Source organism: Zingiber officinale, chromosome 8A (assembly GCF_018446385.1).
Source record: "Zingiber officinale cultivar Zhangliang chromosome 8A, Zo_v1.1, whole genome shotgun sequence".
NCBI lineage: Eukaryota > Viridiplantae > Streptophyta > Magnoliopsida > Zingiberales > Zingiberaceae > Zingiber > Zingiber officinale.
This window is the reverse complement of record NC_056000.1, coordinates 46,034,700-46,052,067: the sequence shown is the minus strand read 5'-3', so window position 1 is coordinate 46,052,067 and position 17,368 is coordinate 46,034,700. Positions and strand designations below refer to the sequence as shown.

Here is a 17,368-nt window from a genome sequence, read left to right as displayed (position 1 = left end):
AAAGGAAGGCCTAGCATAAAAAAATCTGAAACTCTATTGCCCTAACATGGCAAATTCGGTACATCAACCTTTAACACAGCAAATTAGCTCAGCAACGCAACCCTAACATGCTCTTCTACTCGGCACAGCAAGATCCAGAAGCAAGGAACGAAAATATGAAATTCGGGGCTACTCCTACCACAGGTGAGTAGTACTTACCACAGTTTTCTTGCACTTACAACCGAAGGAGAGGAAGAAGGCTTTTAGGGTTCGGGCGAAGATTCTCAGCAACTCCTTTGTGCTTCTGAGCTCCTTCCGTCGGGATGACCACGCACGGCAAAGCTTAAAGATTGGTCGGAAGAGTCCTTTCGCCGGCACCGGAGAGGAATCCTAGCGCCGTCGCCTCGGTGTGTTTTCCGCCCGCACAGCTGCCGCACGCGAAGGAGAGGGGAAGAAAGGGTTCGGCCGCAGAGGAGGAAAACCTAGGTTTTCTTTTAAAACCCCGGCTTTATTATTAACTACTCCTTAAATATGTTTCTCTTCCTATTAGGTTAACAAAACGAGCGTAGCTCGGCTGGTCGGATGCGTCCGGTTAGGTCGGGTTCGACCCGAGGTCACGGGTTCGAGTCTCACCTTCAACGGTTTTTGTCAAAACTTATTTCTTTTTGTAAACCTACTAAACGACCTCCAAAAAATTACATAAAAATACTCTAAAAATTCCTAAAAATCTCTAGAATATTTTAAAAGCATTTCCAAATATTTTTATGGACTTTTAGAACTTGAAATAGGGAAAATTGGGTCGTTACAATCCCCCATACCTTATAAAAAGTTCATCCTCGAACTTAGAATAGTTCTGGATACTTCTGTCTCATACTGTCCTCCCGCTCCCAAGTGACTTCCTCGTGCTTCTAGTTCTGCCAGATGACCTTCACTAGTGGTACTTCTTTATTTCTTAGTCTCTTAACTGCTCTGTCCACTATTTGTGTAGGTATGCTCTCATAACTAAGATCATCTTGGATCTGCACTGACTGAGGCTGAATCACTTGACTCGGGTCGTGGAGACACTTCTTTAGTATGGAGACATGAAATACATTGTGTATTGCTGACATGTCTTGTGGTAAGTCCAGCTTGTAAGCTACTTTCCCAATCCTCTCTATGATCAAGTAAGGTCCTACATAGCGAGGACTTAATTTGCCCTTCTTGCCAAATCTCATCACTCCCTTCATAGGAGCGACCTTGAGAAAGACTGAATCCCCTACTTGGAATTCCAGTGGCCTACGGCGTGTGTCAACATAACTCTTCTGTCTGCTCTGGGCAATCTCAATTCTCTGTCTGATTTTCTGGATTGCCTGAGTAGTCTCATCTATCAACTCTGTCTGAATGCCCAGCTCTACTTCCATTTCTTTTCTCTCATCTACTTCTTGCCAGCAAAGGGGTGATATGCACTTCCTGCCATACAGTGCCTCATATAGTGCCATCTTGATGGTCGCCTGATAACTATTGTTGTAGGCAAACTCAGCTAAGCATAGATTCTTGCACCAACTTCCCTTGAAATCCAGCGCACAAGCTCTGAGCATATCTTCTAAAATCTGATTTACTCGCTCTGTCTATCCATCAGTCTGAGGATGGAAAGCTGTGCTGAACTTGAGTTTGGTGCCTAGTGCATTCTGAATGCACTCCCAAAAGTGTGAGGTGAAGCGCCCATCTCTATCAGAAACAATAGATTTAGGAACTCCATGAAGTCTGATCACCTCCTTAACGTATAGTTATGCCAACTGCTCCATGGAGTGGGACACCTTGATGGCTAGGAAATGGGCAGACTTAGTCAATCTGTCCACTACTGCCCATATTGCATCATATCCATTTGTAGTTCTTGGAAGACCGATTATGAAGTCCATGGATATGTCTTCCCACTTCCACTCTGGTATTGGGAGAGGCTGAAAAACTCCTCCTGGTCTCTGGTGTTCTGCTTTGACTCTCTGGCATGTCAGGTAGGTACTGACATATTTATCAATGTCTCTTTTGAGTCCAGGCCACCAGAACCTCTGTTTCACATCTTGGTACATCTTGGTAGAACCAGGAGGCATGGAGTAAGGGGTGTTATGAGCTTCTTCTAAAATCTTCTTTCTCAGTTCTTCATCATTGGGCACGCAAATGTGACTCCCTTAATAAAGAATTCCACTATCTGATACTCAAAACTTCGAATTTTCTTCTTTCTATATCCCTTGCTTGATCTTCTGGATATCTGGATCTTCACTTTGCTTTCTCTGTATATCCTCAAGCAAGGTAGACTCTAAGGTCAATGTAGATAGTTGCCCATAAATAATTTCAAGTCCAAAATCTGACAATTCCTTCTGCAGTGGCAGGGCTAATGATGACAGAGACATTAGGGATGCACTGGACTTTCTGCTTAGTGCATCTGCCACTTTGTTAGCTTTGCCTGGGTGGTAGAGGATTTCACAGTCATAATCTTTGATCAACTCTAGCCACCTTCGATGTCTCATGTTTAAGTCCTTCTGAGTGAAGAAGTACTTAAGACTCTGATGGTCTGTGAAGATTCTGCACTGGTCTCCATACAAGTAATGTCGCCAGAGCTTTAGTGCAAAGACCACTGCTGCCAGCTCAAGATCATGAGTGAGGTAGTTCTTCTCATAGTCTTTGAGTTGTCTGGAAGCATAGGCTATGACTTTTCCTTCTTGCATGAGTACAGCTCCTAAGCCCATCTTGGAAGCATCACTGTAGATGTCAAAACTCTTGTCACTCTCTGGAATAGGCAGTCAGTCTCTTCTTGAGCTCTTGGAAACTCTGCTCACATTTATCTGACCATTCAAACTTCTTGTTTTTCCTGGTGAGGGTTGTTAGTGGAGAGGCTATCCTCGAAAAGTCCTCCACAAATTTCCTGTAGTACCCAGTTAAACCAAGGAAGCTTTGATCTCCCTGGCGTTCTTGGGTCTGTTCCAGTTGTTGACTGCTTCTATTTTGGCTGGATCCACTTGGATGCCTTCTTTAGAAATTATGTGACCTAGAAATGCCACCTGATCTAACCAGAACTCACACTTTGAGAATTTAGCGTAAAGCTGCTTTTGCTGAAGAGTCTGCAGTACTATCCTCAAGTGCGTGTCATGCTCCTCTGGAGTCCTTGAATAGACCAGAATGTCGTCGATGAATACGATGACAAATTTGTCAAGGTATTCTCTGAACACTCTGTTCATTAAGTTCATGAAGACTGCTGGTGCATTAGTCACACCAAAAGGCATGACTACAAACTCGTAGTGTCCATATCTGGTCCTGAACGCCGTTCTGGGTATATCCCTTTCTTTCACTTTCAGCTGATGGTACCCAGAGCGCAGGTCTATCTTCGAGAATACTGTTGCCCCTCTCAGCTGATCAAATAAGTCGTCGATCCTGGGAAGGGGGTACTTGTTCTTGATGGTCACTTGATTCAGAGCTCTGTAATCTATGCACATTCGCATAGATCCCTCTTTCTTCTTAACAAACAACACAGGAGCTCCCCAAAGTGAATGACTAGGGCGGATGTAACCCTTGTCAAGTAGCTCCTGGAATTGTTCTTGTAACTCGTTTAGCTCCGCTTGAGAAATTCTGTACGGAGCTTTTGAAATTGGCTCCACTTCTCTGTTGGGAGGTAGTCCAGGTAGCCCTTCTGGAAATACCTTTGGATACTCACAGACTACCCGAACATCTTCCTGCTTGGGTCTTTCTTGTTATCTTTATCCTTCCAGTTCTGATTACTTGACTGGGTTCTCTGTTTCCCCACTGTCTTGTCTTCTATCTTAACTGGCTTATATTGCATTTGTTGTACCTTGTTGCTGTTCAGATAGTGCTCACTAATGCCCTGCTGACCAGCTCTTCACCAATCTATGGTCGGTGAGATCACTACTCACATTAGGTATTATTTCTGATCTCAGCATTAGGAGCATCAGTCTGACTCGTTCTTTCACTGTACTTACTAACTATAGGCAAAGGTGAGCTAGCCTGTTAAATCTTTAAACCGCTTCTTCTACTGGTAGGTCACCTTGTCTGAATTCCATAAGCTCCTCATACTGTTTATTGGTGATCCGTTGACGGAAGACTTCTTCATAAAAACTCTGTCTCGAAGTCAACCCAGCTCATCTGATCAGCCGCTCTCTTGCTCTTTATCCTCTCCCACCATATTCGAGCATCTCCAGACAGGCAGAAAGAGGCGCACTTGACCTTCTCGACTTCTGGCCAGTCAAGAAGCTCCATTGTGCTCTCAAGTGTCTTGAACCAAGCCTGGGCATCTCAGGGCTCAGTCGTGCCTAAGAAGCTTTCTGGTTTCAGCTTCAGCCACTGGATGAGGTATGCTTCTTGTCTTTTAGATGCTGTGGCGACTTCCAGGGCAGCTGATGGGACTTCAGTCACCACTGGGGTCTCCACATTAATGGTTGGGGGAGTGGGAGGAGCTGGCTGCTGATTTGCCATCAGGTTGGCAATCACTTGTTGCTGCTCGCTACTTGTCTCTGAAGTTAAGCAACAACTTCAGAGAGAATAGGCCCAAGGGTTCTAGGCTCTTCGTTCTCCTGAATTTGGTCCTCAGTATGAACGGTACGGGGACGCCCTCTTCTTGGCATCTAATTATGTAGAGGAAAAGGCTTGATAGCTTCTCTAACCCTTCTAATCATACTTATATATGAATATAGAAAATGGAAACAAAATCTTCTATCTTACTTAAGCATTCAAAAACAAATACTCTATACTGCAGTTAATAATAAGGAAAACATAATAAAGAAAGAATTTAAATACTTTCTTACTTGAAGACGGCAAGGCTGATGCTGATGTGTGTGTGATGCTGGAGAATGGAACACTGCTCTGATACCAACTGTAACAACCCACCCTTCTTACTACTATTCTCTAAGGGCGGTTGTTACCTATCTATCACTCTACTTACTAATGTCACTGATGTTGTTATTAGCATCAGTTAGATTTATCACGGCCCAGAGGAATTCCTACCGAAAAACTTCGGCAAAGTCTCCCCTGTACCGGTGACCAAATCCATAATACAAATACTATATACGCAGCCACAGGTGGCTGGAACACATTTTTCACAACCACGCAGTAACAAAATCACACTATAACCAAAGCAACTACTCTAGCAAAAGCAACCAACTACATCACTCCACAAATAATAAAAGTAAACTAATTACAAGTGCGAAATAAACTTAAATACAGTCTCAACTCATAATAACACTTAAGGAAACTAAAAGAATTAAATAGAAAGTCTTGACAATTTTGCCAGCAAATTCTGGATCTCTCCACAATCCAGTCATCACACACCTTCATCACCACCACCACCCTGTCGCCTCCCTTTCATATCTTAGCTTTTCCTTTATCTGTAGTAGGAGGAAAGAAAATAAAACTATAAGCGAAACGCTTAGTAAGTACTAATCTATCTCACAAAAACTCGAAGTGCATAAAAGTAATGCAACAATACTAAATCTGAAATGCTAAAAGGAAAGCTGCATGTACTCATGGTATACAGAAATAAAGCCGAATACTAAACATGCTCACTAACTGACAGGAAAATAATGAAACTACTACTGTAGGCTTAGAATTAAAGAACTAAACTTCTATTGATTCTAAGCATAATACTCGTTTCATTTTCTTACATCTTTATACTAGAAATTAATCTTTTAATTTCTCTTTCACTTTCTTCTTCTTTTTACTTTCTTTTCTTCTTCTTTGGGCCCAGACTTAGTACCATCTTTGTTTTGCGCGCTCTCTAATAATGACTGAGGTAGTGAGCCTCTAGTCCTATATGGTAAAGACCTTGGTCTTACCAGGGCCAAGATCTTGGAATTGGTCACCTGGATTTATTTAACGACAACCTTGGAAGTCGGGCACTAGCCTCTTACTTTAATTTACTAGTTATTTCTTTTTAACTAAACTCTAGTCTTTTCTTTACTCATACTTCTCATACTCCTTGATTAGAGCTTATTAGAATCCTGTAGATATATCTAACAAGTGTAGGATTACAACTAACCAAGCATGCTATATAAAAATAACATAAGGGAAGCAGATCTAAACTCTCTAAGCATGTTATAAAACAAAGCAAAGGAAAGCAAATCTGAACTTACTAATCATGCTATAAAATAGAGCAAAAGAAAGCAACTCTGAACTTACTAATCATGCTATAAAATAAAGCAAAAGAAAGCAACTCTAAACTTACTAATCATGCTATAAAATAGAGCAAAAGAAAGCAACTGTGAACTTACTAATCATGCTATAAAATAGAGCAAAAGAAAGCAACTTTGAGCTTACTAATCATGCTATAAAATAGAGCAAAAGAAAGCAACTTTGAGCTTACTAATCATGCTATAACATAGAGCAAAAGAAAGCAACTTTGCTGAAATTTATGGGCAGCAAGTAGACCTACACGGATACAACATTTAAGAGCTAAACTCCTACACAATTAAACTCGAACCATAACCTAGCATGCTCAATAGTTATGCTACAGAAGGTAAGGAATAAAAGGGAAAAACCCTAACTTATAGTCCTGTTCAACAGCAAACCCAAGCGAGAACTCTTGGCACAACACTTTGCATGGTAAAATTCGGCACAACAGCTTCTACAAGGAAACTCACATAGAATTTTCCACACAACAACCCTAATTGATTGAAAAGGAAGGCCTAGCATAAAAAAATCCGAAACTCTATTGCCCTAACATGGCAAATTCGGTACAGCAACCTTTAACACAACAAATTAGCTCAGCAACGCAACCCTAACATGCTCTTCTACTCGGCACAGCAAGATCCAGAAGCAAGGAATGAAAATCTGAAATTCGGGGCTACTCCTACCACAGGTGAGTAGTACTTACCACGGTTTGCTTGCACTTACAACCGAAGGAGAGGAAGAAGGCTTTTAGGGTTCGGGCGAAGCTTCTCGGCAACTCCTTTGTGCTTCTGAGCTCCTTCCGTTGGGATGACCACGCACGGTGAAGCTTGAAGATTGGTCAGAAGAGTCCTTTCGCTGGCACCGGAGAGGAATCCTAGCGCCGCCGCCTCGGTGTGTTTTCCGCCCGCACAGCTGCCACACGCGAAGGAGAGGGGAAGAAAGGGTTCGGCCGCAGAGGAGGAAAACCTAGGTTTTCTTTTAAAACCCCGGCTTTATTATTAACTACTCCTTAAATATGTTTCTCTTCCTATTAGGTTAACAAAACGAGCGTAGCTCGGTTGGTCGGATGTGTCCGATTAGGTCGGGTTCGACCCGAGGTCACAGGTTCGAGTCTCACCTTCAACGGTTTTTGTCAAAACTTATTTCTTTTTGTAAACCTACTAAACGACCTCCAAAAAATTACGTAAAAATACTCTAAAAATTCCTAAAAATCTCTAGAATATTTTAAAAGCATTTTCAAATATTTTTATGGACTTTTAGAACTTGAAATAGGGAAAATTGGGTCGTTACAAATCGAAGGCCCGCCACGAATTGGTCTCGGGAAAAAGTGACAGTGCCAGCCGGCGGGTCGTAGGGTTGGGCGGACGGCTCGGCTAAAACTATCTCATGGTTCGGGGAAAGATTGAAAGCACCTATCAGGCTGGCAGCGTCACACGAATCGAACCGACTCTCCATGTTGTGGTACCAAAGGTCGGGAGAAGGGTCAGAGGAATTGGCCATGACCGGAAACCGAAAAGCTAGGTGGTTTCTCCGAAGGATCAACGAAAAAAGGCCGACAGGGGTAGAAACAGCGCACAGGAGGGAATGCCAAAGCAAACGACAAAGGAGGCCGATGAAGGGACTTACGAGAAAGTGAAACGTAGGGGAGAAAAGTGTGCTGAGGGTTCACCAGAATTGTAGAGGAAAAGGTCGCCGGAGCACTGGGCATGAGGGAGGTCGCCAAAGCACGAAGGTAGCAGCAATGCAGCAGAGGTCGACCTCGGGGTTTTATAAGATCGAGCTTGACCAGTTGTAGTCGTCCGATCTAGGTCACAGGAATCAAGGCTTGCATCCGACCGTGGAATTCAAACTGCCACATGTCCCATCGTGGTAGACGCCCTCGCCGTACTATGACGACGGCGGCACCACATGGCGCAAGTTTACAAGGCTGCATTTAATAGAGCTCATTACTCGGCGTGGTCGCAGGCACGACTTTAATGACGGTGATTTACACGGATTCCGAGGAGATGGCGACAGCCCTGACCACAAGCAGACCCAGACTTGGAGCGATAAGAATAACAAAGTTCCAACGAACGCTTGGCCGAGCGGCTGACGAAGGCCCGACCGAGTGGATCGCTCAAGCCCACTTGGGCCGCTTCGGCATCACTTCCGATCGACTAGGGATGGCAATTTTCCCCGCGGGTTTGGGGCCCCGCGGGGAAAACCCGAAAGGGGGAGGGGGACCCCCGTTTTTTGGGGGAGGGGGGGGGTTGGGGGCGGGTATGGGAATACTATCCCCATCCCCGAACCCGCCCCGAATATTATTATTATTAATATTAATAAATAATAATATGATTTTTTAAAAAAATATTAATAATAGTGTTAATATTAATATTAAATTTTTTGAAAATATTATTAATAATAATATTATTGATATTGATATTAATATTAATATTATCATTAATAATTATTATTAAATAATAATAATAATAATATAAATTAATTTAGAAATGGGGCGGGGATGGGGAATCCCCGAACCCGTGGGTTCGGGTTCGGGTTCGGGGAATCCCCGAACCCGAAAAAATGGAAACGGGGCGGGGATGGGAATGGCAAACCCGGCCCCGCCCCGCCCCGTTGCCATCCCTACGATCGACCGGCAAAGCACTAAACTAATTTGTCCAGTCAGTCGGACTTACAATCTCCTTCGACTAGACTTGAAGGGGAGACATGTGATTCGGTGGTAAAGTGGGACCCGGATGGTAGAGCAGCCAATGACATGTGGGAGTCAGAGTCAAAACGATCAATATCCAGTGCCCGGCCGGGTAGCCGACGTACCTGCCCAAGCGGCAGAACCTGCCCGAGCGATAGTGCGACAGCCCAGCTCAACGCTGGGTTTCCGACGCTCAGGGGTCGAGCGGAATCCCCGCTCAGCCGGACGATAGACATAACTCGACCACGCGCGGCAGGGCGGAAGTAGGATGAAGCACTAGGGGGCGAGCATGCCTCCCACTCGGATCAGTCACTCCATCAGCAGTACAGGGGCTTGGTCGAGCAAACTCCCCACCCAGTCTCGCAGACGACAAGAAGAGCAGGAGGGAATATCTTCTTCGGGGAAAGTGTCACTGACAAACGACATGGTTGGCGACATGGTCAAGTAGAGAATCGTACGGTGGAAGTTTCCACTGTCACGTCAGGGATATGCCCGGTCTGTTAAGGTATAGCGTCAGACGTGCTTTTCTGACACACTCATTGCAAGTATGCTTTGAGAAGCGTGCACGTCTTGGTAAGTGGTCACGCGCCTTCAGGGAGTCCTATATAAGGACCCCCAGCCTTCAACAAAGGTATGCGCGATTCATCACTGTAGCTACAGTTCTCGTCATTCTACTTCAATTTTTTGCTGCCAGAGGCTGACTTGAGTGTCGGAGGGCCGTCGCCGGGAACCCCTTCCCGGCTCGATTTTGTACTTGCAGGTTCTCGCCGATGGCCTACATCACTCACAGGGCTACGCGGAGTCAACGAGAGCACCACGTCCCTAGCGACCGTCGACTCGGCACTCGGACATAATCAATATCTTTAAATTTTCTCTACTTGACTTAGCACAGAGATCATGCTCGACTCGAGTTCCTGAGCCAAAATCAGACAGAGCAAGTTAAATCACGCAAGATCCATTCCCTTCCCGGAGGTTCTATATGATATGATCGTCATAACTACGTCGTCATAACTACGGACAGATGTGTTCAATGTTGGCATGATTTTATAGGATTTTCTTTGATAATCTTAAATGGATAATCAAAATTAGATAATCTCCAACCAAACTCCACTAAGTGAACAGGGTGGATGAACAGTATATATTAGCTGGCTTCGCCATCAATTAATCATTCTATTCCATTTCAACCAAGCGTACACTAAGTGAACAGGGTGGATGAACAAAATGTTAACTGGCTTCGCCATCAATCAATCAATCATTCTATTCCATTTCAACCCAGGCAGAGGTGCATTCGGTGCGCATTTGTTGACCTAATAGATGCTAGTAGAAGCAGAGCAGGATTTATCTTAAATAGATAGAAATTTGGGTAGTTCAGAGACCAAATCGAGCTAATGAGTAGTGAACAACAATAAAGCCCAATCAACCCAATGGGGGTTGTGTGTGGTCCAGCCCATAAGCCTAATCAACCCGCTCACTCCGACTCGTAATGGCAAGCCCATCTTTCTTTACACTTGTCGCCATCCCTGAATTCCAGGATCTCATTAATTTCTATTTAATTTGCCCTTCCCGTTTCCCAACCCTCTCTTCGTGCAGGCGCCGATTTCGTACCCCTCCCTCGCTCGCCCTCGCCTCCTCTCCAGGCGTGCTGAAGTCTTCTCCAGGTTCGCCATCAGTTCATCCTTTCGATTTATTTGCGATAGGTCTGTAGTTCCATGATTTACTTTCGCTGGCTCTCGCGATCCAATCGCCTGATTTCTCCTGTTTTTTTTTTCCCCTTCTATAACTGATAGAAATTCAATCTTTCTCTGGATTTCTCATATTTGTCAGATCCCTCTCTGTTTCTCCCTGCTCTATATGATTTTGGTTGAGAGATTTTAGGTTTATTTGTTTTCTTCCCCCAAAAGTTAGGATTTTTTTTCTTGATTTTTGTTCTAAAAAAGGAGTTTTAGGTTGCCGTATCTTGAAGACAGGCTTTCTGGTCGCTAGGAATGGATCAGCCACCGGGCCACCCAGTCCCTCCTGTGATCGGTGTCGGAGTTCCCTATCCCACCGCTGGCGGCGCTGGTCCGTACCAGGCTTATCAGAACCTCTTCCACCAGCAGCAACAGCAGCAGCAGCAGCAGCTGCAGTTGTTCTGGGCTGATCAGTACAGAGAGATAGAGCAGACCACCGACTTCCGCAATCACAGCCTGCCTCTCGCCAGGATCAAGAAGATCATGAAGGCAGACGAGGATGTGCGCATGATTGCCGCCGAAGCCCCCGTGGTTTTTGCCCGCGCCTGTGAGATGTTCATCCTGGAACTCACTCACAGGTCGTGGGCTCATGCCGAGGAGAACAAGCGTCGGACACTGCAAAAGAATGACATAGCGGCGGCCATCAGCCGCACTGATGTGTTCGATTTTCTCATCGATATTGTGCCAAGGGAGGAAGGGAAGGAAGACGTCGCCCATGCACTTGGAGCCCCGCCTGCGGACCCTCTCTCTTACTACTATGTCCCTAAGTAGCATCCTCACGACCTGAGACTTTTAATAAATCCATGTTAGTGTGATCTTAAGCATAAACTCCAATTTGGTCTATTGTGATGTTATCATCTGAAAACTAAATTCCAGTAGAACTTTCTTGCCATGGCTGCTAATGAGTTATTGTTCTTCAGTTTATACTTGTTTAAGTGTGGCTCGTTTAATTGCATGTATGTTCATGTCAATTATACGACAACTGATGTGCTGTTAAGTGTTTGTTAAACTTCTTTAGTTGTGCTATATGTTGCACTAACAAGTATTGTAAAAAGAAATTTAGTTGGTTCATAATTGTCTGGTTGTTAGAATTATTTATTTCTCACATGCAAATGAAGTGTTGAGTTAATCTACCACAGGAGTAAGGTAGTATTATTCCTCATTCTCGATCTTAAGAAGATCTTTACATTTGTTTGAAAGCGATATGTTGCAGATCTCTCATGCAAATAACAGGATAGAGTAGTTCTTTGACATTGATGAAATAGGTACAGTGTGCACATTATAGGCCTTTTACTTTTGGTTTATATTATCTCATTGATCTAGAGTTGTGTTTCTGATATTAATTGATTTTGTCGATATTTTAAACTAAAAGTGAAGCCAAAGTTTCTAAAAGAAGACAACATGTTTGGTTATCAGAAAGAGTAGCGTGATTATATGTGTTGTTCTACTTTGAACCTGGATTATGTTGTGAAGATCTTCAATATCCAGTATGTTTATGTTTTTTTGTTGCTGCAAGTCAAATTTTGGTTTTTGTATCGATTGGAGGATTCTTGAAAACCTGTTTCCATACATGTATCATCCTTTTATTCTTTCGTTTCTTCATCTTGGTTCTGCTTCATGTTTTTAGGGTTTGGGGTTTTATGAAGTCGTTCAAAGGGTTTTGATTGACTTATATTGAATGTATGGTCAAAGTTTGTAGATTGAACTGTTCTTCTTTATTTTGTTAAGTACTTGAAGATGCTAAAAGGATTTTGTTAGTTCTTGACCATGAGGTGGGAACAAGAAGATTAAATCCCTTACAGCAGTACCCCATCTAACTAGTTTACCATAGACCAAATAATTGTCGATAAAGGCCTTTTGATTGACTGAAGTTGAATGTTTAAACTAAATCTGCAGATTGAATTACTCTTATTCTCTCTCTCTCTTTTTTTTTTTTTCTAGTTTCAGTCTCAAAACCAATCTGTGGATAAACAGATGAGCATATGTGAGCCTATTGGAAAGGTTTTACACATTATTAGGAATGTTTAATTTGGATGCTCTGAACTTTTGATTCCTTTATTTCTTTCTTCCTTTGAATTTATCATCTCTATTGTTTTGTAAAACATTGCCCTTATGTACTTTTCATTTCTTTACCCTTTCTCTCTCTAAAAGATGATACTTTATCATCTTTTGTGTTGGAGAACATTTGTCCTTGAATGTTCATGGTGTTCAATATCTATTTCTTCTTTCTTGAGTTTTAGTTTCGATCTGTCCATAACATGCATGAATTGTAGTTGCAACTCATACCTTTTTTTTTTTTTTGTGTATGGAACAGTAGTTACTCATGGAAAGATGGCATTAGCTTCTAAGCTATTTTTCTTTTGATCCTTGTACTTTGCCTTTTCATTGCATATGCACAACAGGAGCAAACCCTAGCTGTTGCAATGCACTCATCTTTTGTGCTGTGAGTCTGCAAAGAGGGGTTAAGCTACTCATAATATCATTACCAGCATAAGATGCTTTTGATCATTAAATTAGAATTTGGATCAAGAAAGAACATAACTTAAGCGATCAATGATATTTATTCATTCACCCTGTCGTCTAGATTTGAAAACCCTATTTAGTGGGAATAGAATCTACATGTCTTGGTTGAGAGTGAAATCTTGTATACTTTTGGTTCTTGTGGGTGTGGACCATTATTCCCCGGACTTCACATGTAGTAAATAGGAGCCGTGGCATCCTTCACTCAAACTATCAAGAAAATTTTTCATCGACTGTTAAAATTAATCAGGAAGCGCTTGTAACGGACGGTCTATCAATCCAGTATTCTTTGAATAAGATCCCTTCTTAGTTAGACGATAGGAGTCATACAATATCGAAGTAGAGTACGGGCATCAAGTCTTAAAATAGCCTAAAAACTTGAGAAATTTATAGTTAAACTCTTCTTAACAACTAAGGAAAGAAAAACATAACTATACTATTAGGTATAGGAAGTTAAAAGTAATTGATAGAATAACTTAATTTAATATTGAAAGAATGAAATGAAATGTGAGAAAAAAAACAACTACTAACAATTCAATTTTAGTATTATTACAGTGAAGATCATAATAATTATGACATAAAATATGTATATATAGTATGATTCTAAGAGATAAACACCCTAATTTATGCACGTATTCTCCTCCTCTCACGTTTCAAAGTTGACCCGCTGAAATGAATAATAATATTAAGGTACTGATACCACGTTTTGTCCAGTGTTCGCTCGACAGTAGGGTGCTTTGACGGATGATGTATAAGTCAAACCTACCAAAAATAAACATAAAAAAAAAACAAATTGACAATGAACTTGTGAGTAAGCAATAGAGCTGAAATGAGCTAGTTGAGCTCAATTGAGTCAGACTATGTGAGTCGGTTAGGTCTGGTGTCTAATTGGGTTCCAAAACAATGAACCAGAGGGCAGTCAAAGCAACAATCTAGGGAACCGAGAGGAGGACTGGAGGAGGAGTGGATGTGAGAAGAAACAAGAGAGCAGAACACTTTGCATGCCTGCAGACCTCTCAATCGAGTGAACTCCCAGCAAAATGAATGCGAAGAAACCACAAACCCAAAAGATCAATTGCAATCAAAAGAAGAGAAGCAACACCAGCTTCCCCAGCATCAGTATTCAATGCCTCCCCTCCTTTTTTCTCCACCTACCTATAAAACCCATCATCATGTGAGAAGAAGAGGAGGAGGAGGAGGAAGGGGGAAAAAAGGCAACAAAGATAAAGAAAAAAAAAAAAGCAGAGCTCCATCCTCATTGCTCCTCGCCCACATGCAGGGAATTCTATAATAACACCTGCAGATTAATTAATGGCGGACTAATCTCCCATCCCCGTTCTTTTAATTTATGTATCGGAAGATGATGCTTTGGAGGAGGAAGAAGAAGACGACAAGCATGCGAATGTAGGAGGAGGATCTTACTTGTGTCCGCTTCAGATCGATTCTATGGCTGCTTCTTGGGGCTGCAGGGCGGCGCAAGTTGTTGCCTTTCTTGCGATTTTAGTGCTCGCGGAGGCTGCGGCGGCGGCGGCGGCGGAGGCGGAGGGGGGGAACGACACGGCGGTGCGGTCAGGCGAAGAGCTGCGAAAGTATCGACGAATAATAAGATCGCAACTCCGGAAGATTAATAAGCCTGCTATCAAGACAATCCAGGTAAAAACATAAAGAAAATCTTCTGCTTTGGTTTTGATTAATCGTTAAAAAAAATTTATCCAAACAAATGCTCTGTTTTGGTGGCGGAGCAGAGTCCTGACGGTGATCTCATCGACTGCGTTTCGACGCACCTTCAGCCGGCGTTCGATCACCCGGTTCTGCAAGGATCGGAAGCAGTGGTGGAGGATCCGCCGGAGAGGCCTAAAGGATACGAAACTGGCGGCGGCGGCGGAGGAATACAGCAGCTCTGGAGCGGCGGCGGCGAGACGTGCCCGGAGGGCACCGTGCCGATCCGGAGAACCAGGGAAGAAGACATACTCCGAGCCAGCTCGGCGAGGAGCTTCGGCAGAAAGCCCCCGGCTCCGGCGGCCAGCGCGGAACGAGATTCCGTCGGCGGAAGCCATGAGGTACAGTGATTGATAATTTCTCATGACGTCATAAATCATTAAATTAAACGAGTCAAATCAAATTAGGTTGCTATTACCGACGCTTCTCTAAGCGTCGAATAGATGCCAATAAATCATTCAAATCTAATTAAAATCAAATAAAATCTACTATCCATCCTAATTAAATTGAATTTTTGACTAAACTTGAAATTGAAATCTAAAAACTACTTTTTTTTTCCTACTGTATTTGCACATGAACTCCTTAACCAAGTCAAACGTATGTTAGAATTAAATAATACTCTAATTTTTTTAATATATTTTTTATTTCTGGAATTCTTTTAGGAAAATACAGGATATTAATTATATGAACTAATGAAATGTTTTATGTGGGGATGCATCCAGCATGCAGTAGGTTATGCTGTGGGAGAAGAACTTTATGGAGCCAAAGCAAGCTTAAATGTGTGGGCTCCAAAGTTGAGTTCTTCTTCCGAATTCAGCTTATCGCAAATTTGGGTCATCTCTGGATCCTTCGCCACTGATCTCAACACCATCGAAGCAGGGTGGCAGGTAAATATATACATACATACATACATACATACATACAAGCCTAACTTAATACTTCAATATGTATGATTTTAGAGAATACTGAAAGAAACCACACCAAGAAGTCATTATAGTGTGGAAAGTGTGGTAGTAGAGCTTGATGGAAAAGTCATTGGCGTCTCCACTTTTCCTTTAGCTTAATTTAGTGCTTTTGTACAGGCTTTGTGAATATTTTTAATTTATAAAAAAAATGGTGAGGTAATGAGTTATAGAATTTTGTTTTTTTTTTAATTTCATTATCATCTACCAAACAGAGACTTTACTGACTCTTAGGTTATGTCTGCATCAACATTAACTGATCAACCTAATTCAGGCCAAAATTCTGACTTCAATAGTTTTTTTCTCTCAACTGATGGAGACAACAAGCCAAAATAGTTGGTGATATTTGATTCATGATGTACTAGTGAAGAGTTAAGTGTGTCTTGACTAGTTTATCTCTTTATTAGCAAATTAACAAGAATGATTTTTTCTTTTTCTTCTATCTTAGGTGAGTCCGCAGCTGTATGGTGATAACTCTCCTAGATTTTTCACTTATTGGACAGTAAGTCTCTAGTTTTTTTTTTTTGTTTCCTTCAAGAAAACAATTCCTTTATTTTCATTGCACTATAGACAGATGCATATCGAGAAACAGGTTGCTACAACTTACTATGCTCGGGCTTCGTCCAAACAAGTAATAGAATTGCAATAGGTGCTGCAATATCTCCAGTCTCAACTTATAATGGCAAGCAATTCGATATCAGTCTCTTGATATGGAAGGTAAGCTATATCTATCAACTCTTAATTTTTTTTTTAACTAAGTAAATCTGCTATTCAACTCCACTAAAGAAACTTCAAGTTATTTATCATACTTCCTTTTGACTTTGCTACTGCTTTGAATGCCACTATTTGCTGTCCTCAATTGAGATAGTGGTAGATTCAGAATCCTCAGTTCACTCAGTGGATTCTGAGTGGGCACTTCTGAAATGCCTTACACTTTTAAGAATTGGTCTTTGACTCATTGATACTCTGTAAAGATTATAATTTTATAGACTAAAGTGAATCTGATTAGATGAAAGAAATGGCTAAAGTATTTTGTTCAGCAACAACATTGTTCCAATGGTTCAGTGAGTTAAATTTGAGAATGTAGGATCCAAAGCATGGGAATTGGTGGCTGGAGTTTGGTCCCGGGGTGCTGGTGGGCTATTGGCCATCCTACTTGTTCAATCACCTCGCGGTACATGCCACGATGGTGCAATTCGGAGGTGAGATCTTCAACACTCGCCCGGCCGGCGTCCACACCTCCACTCAAATGGGCAGCGGGCATTACGCTGAGCAAGGGTTTAGGCAGGCGGCTTACTTTAGGAACTTGAAAGTGGTGGACTGGGACAACAGTCTCATCCCTGCAGCAAACCTAAAGGTCATTGCTGATCATCCAAATTGCTATGACATTCAAGCCAGAAGCAATAGTGTCTGGGGAAACTATTTCTACTTTGGAGGGCCAGGAAGGAGCACCAGATGCCCTTGAGTATAGTACAAACTTTGAGGAATTAAAACTAGTATTTTCTTTATTTTTATTTGTTTTCATTAGTTTGATTCAGTTTTACTCTTTAATTGTAAAATTTTGGAAAAGTTACAGTGGAAGAATACATCAATTTTGTGATCCTTTACTCGTAATATAA

General features: G+C 42.2%; 2 protein-coding genes across 4 annotated transcripts; both read left to right on the top strand.

Annotated features, from left to right (window-relative positions):
* Window positions 1-10,347: 10,347 nt before the first annotated feature.
* Window positions 10,348-11,574, top strand: LOC122008799 (nuclear transcription factor Y subunit C-6-like). Of its 3 annotated transcripts, none has more exons than XM_042564646.1 (2): window positions 10,348-10,476; window positions 10,786-11,574. In XM_042564646.1, exon 2 carries the CDS (start codon window positions 10,804-10,806, stop codon window positions 11,317-11,319), a length of 516 nt encoding a protein of 171 aa, XP_042420580.1. In that variant the 5' UTR covers window positions 10,348-10,476; window positions 10,786-10,803; the 3' UTR covers window positions 11,320-11,574. The 3 variants fall into 3 exon arrangements, with proteins under 3 accessions (XP_042420580.1, XP_042420579.1, XP_042420581.1); XM_042564645.1 differs by having other exon boundaries at window positions 10,765-11,574; XM_042564647.1 differs by having other exon boundaries at window positions 10,355-10,476; window positions 10,756-11,574.
* A 2,361-nt stretch (window positions 11,575-13,935) lies between these two features.
* LOC122008798 lies at window positions 13,936-17,368 on the top strand. Its single transcript, XM_042564644.1, has 6 exons — window positions 13,936-14,721; window positions 14,814-15,128; window positions 15,510-15,674; window positions 16,198-16,251; window positions 16,320-16,466; window positions 16,837-17,368. Exons 1-6 carry the CDS (start codon window positions 14,515-14,517, stop codon window positions 17,212-17,214), a joined length of 1,266 nt encoding a protein of 421 aa, XP_042420578.1. The 5' UTR covers window positions 13,936-14,514; the 3' UTR covers window positions 17,215-17,368.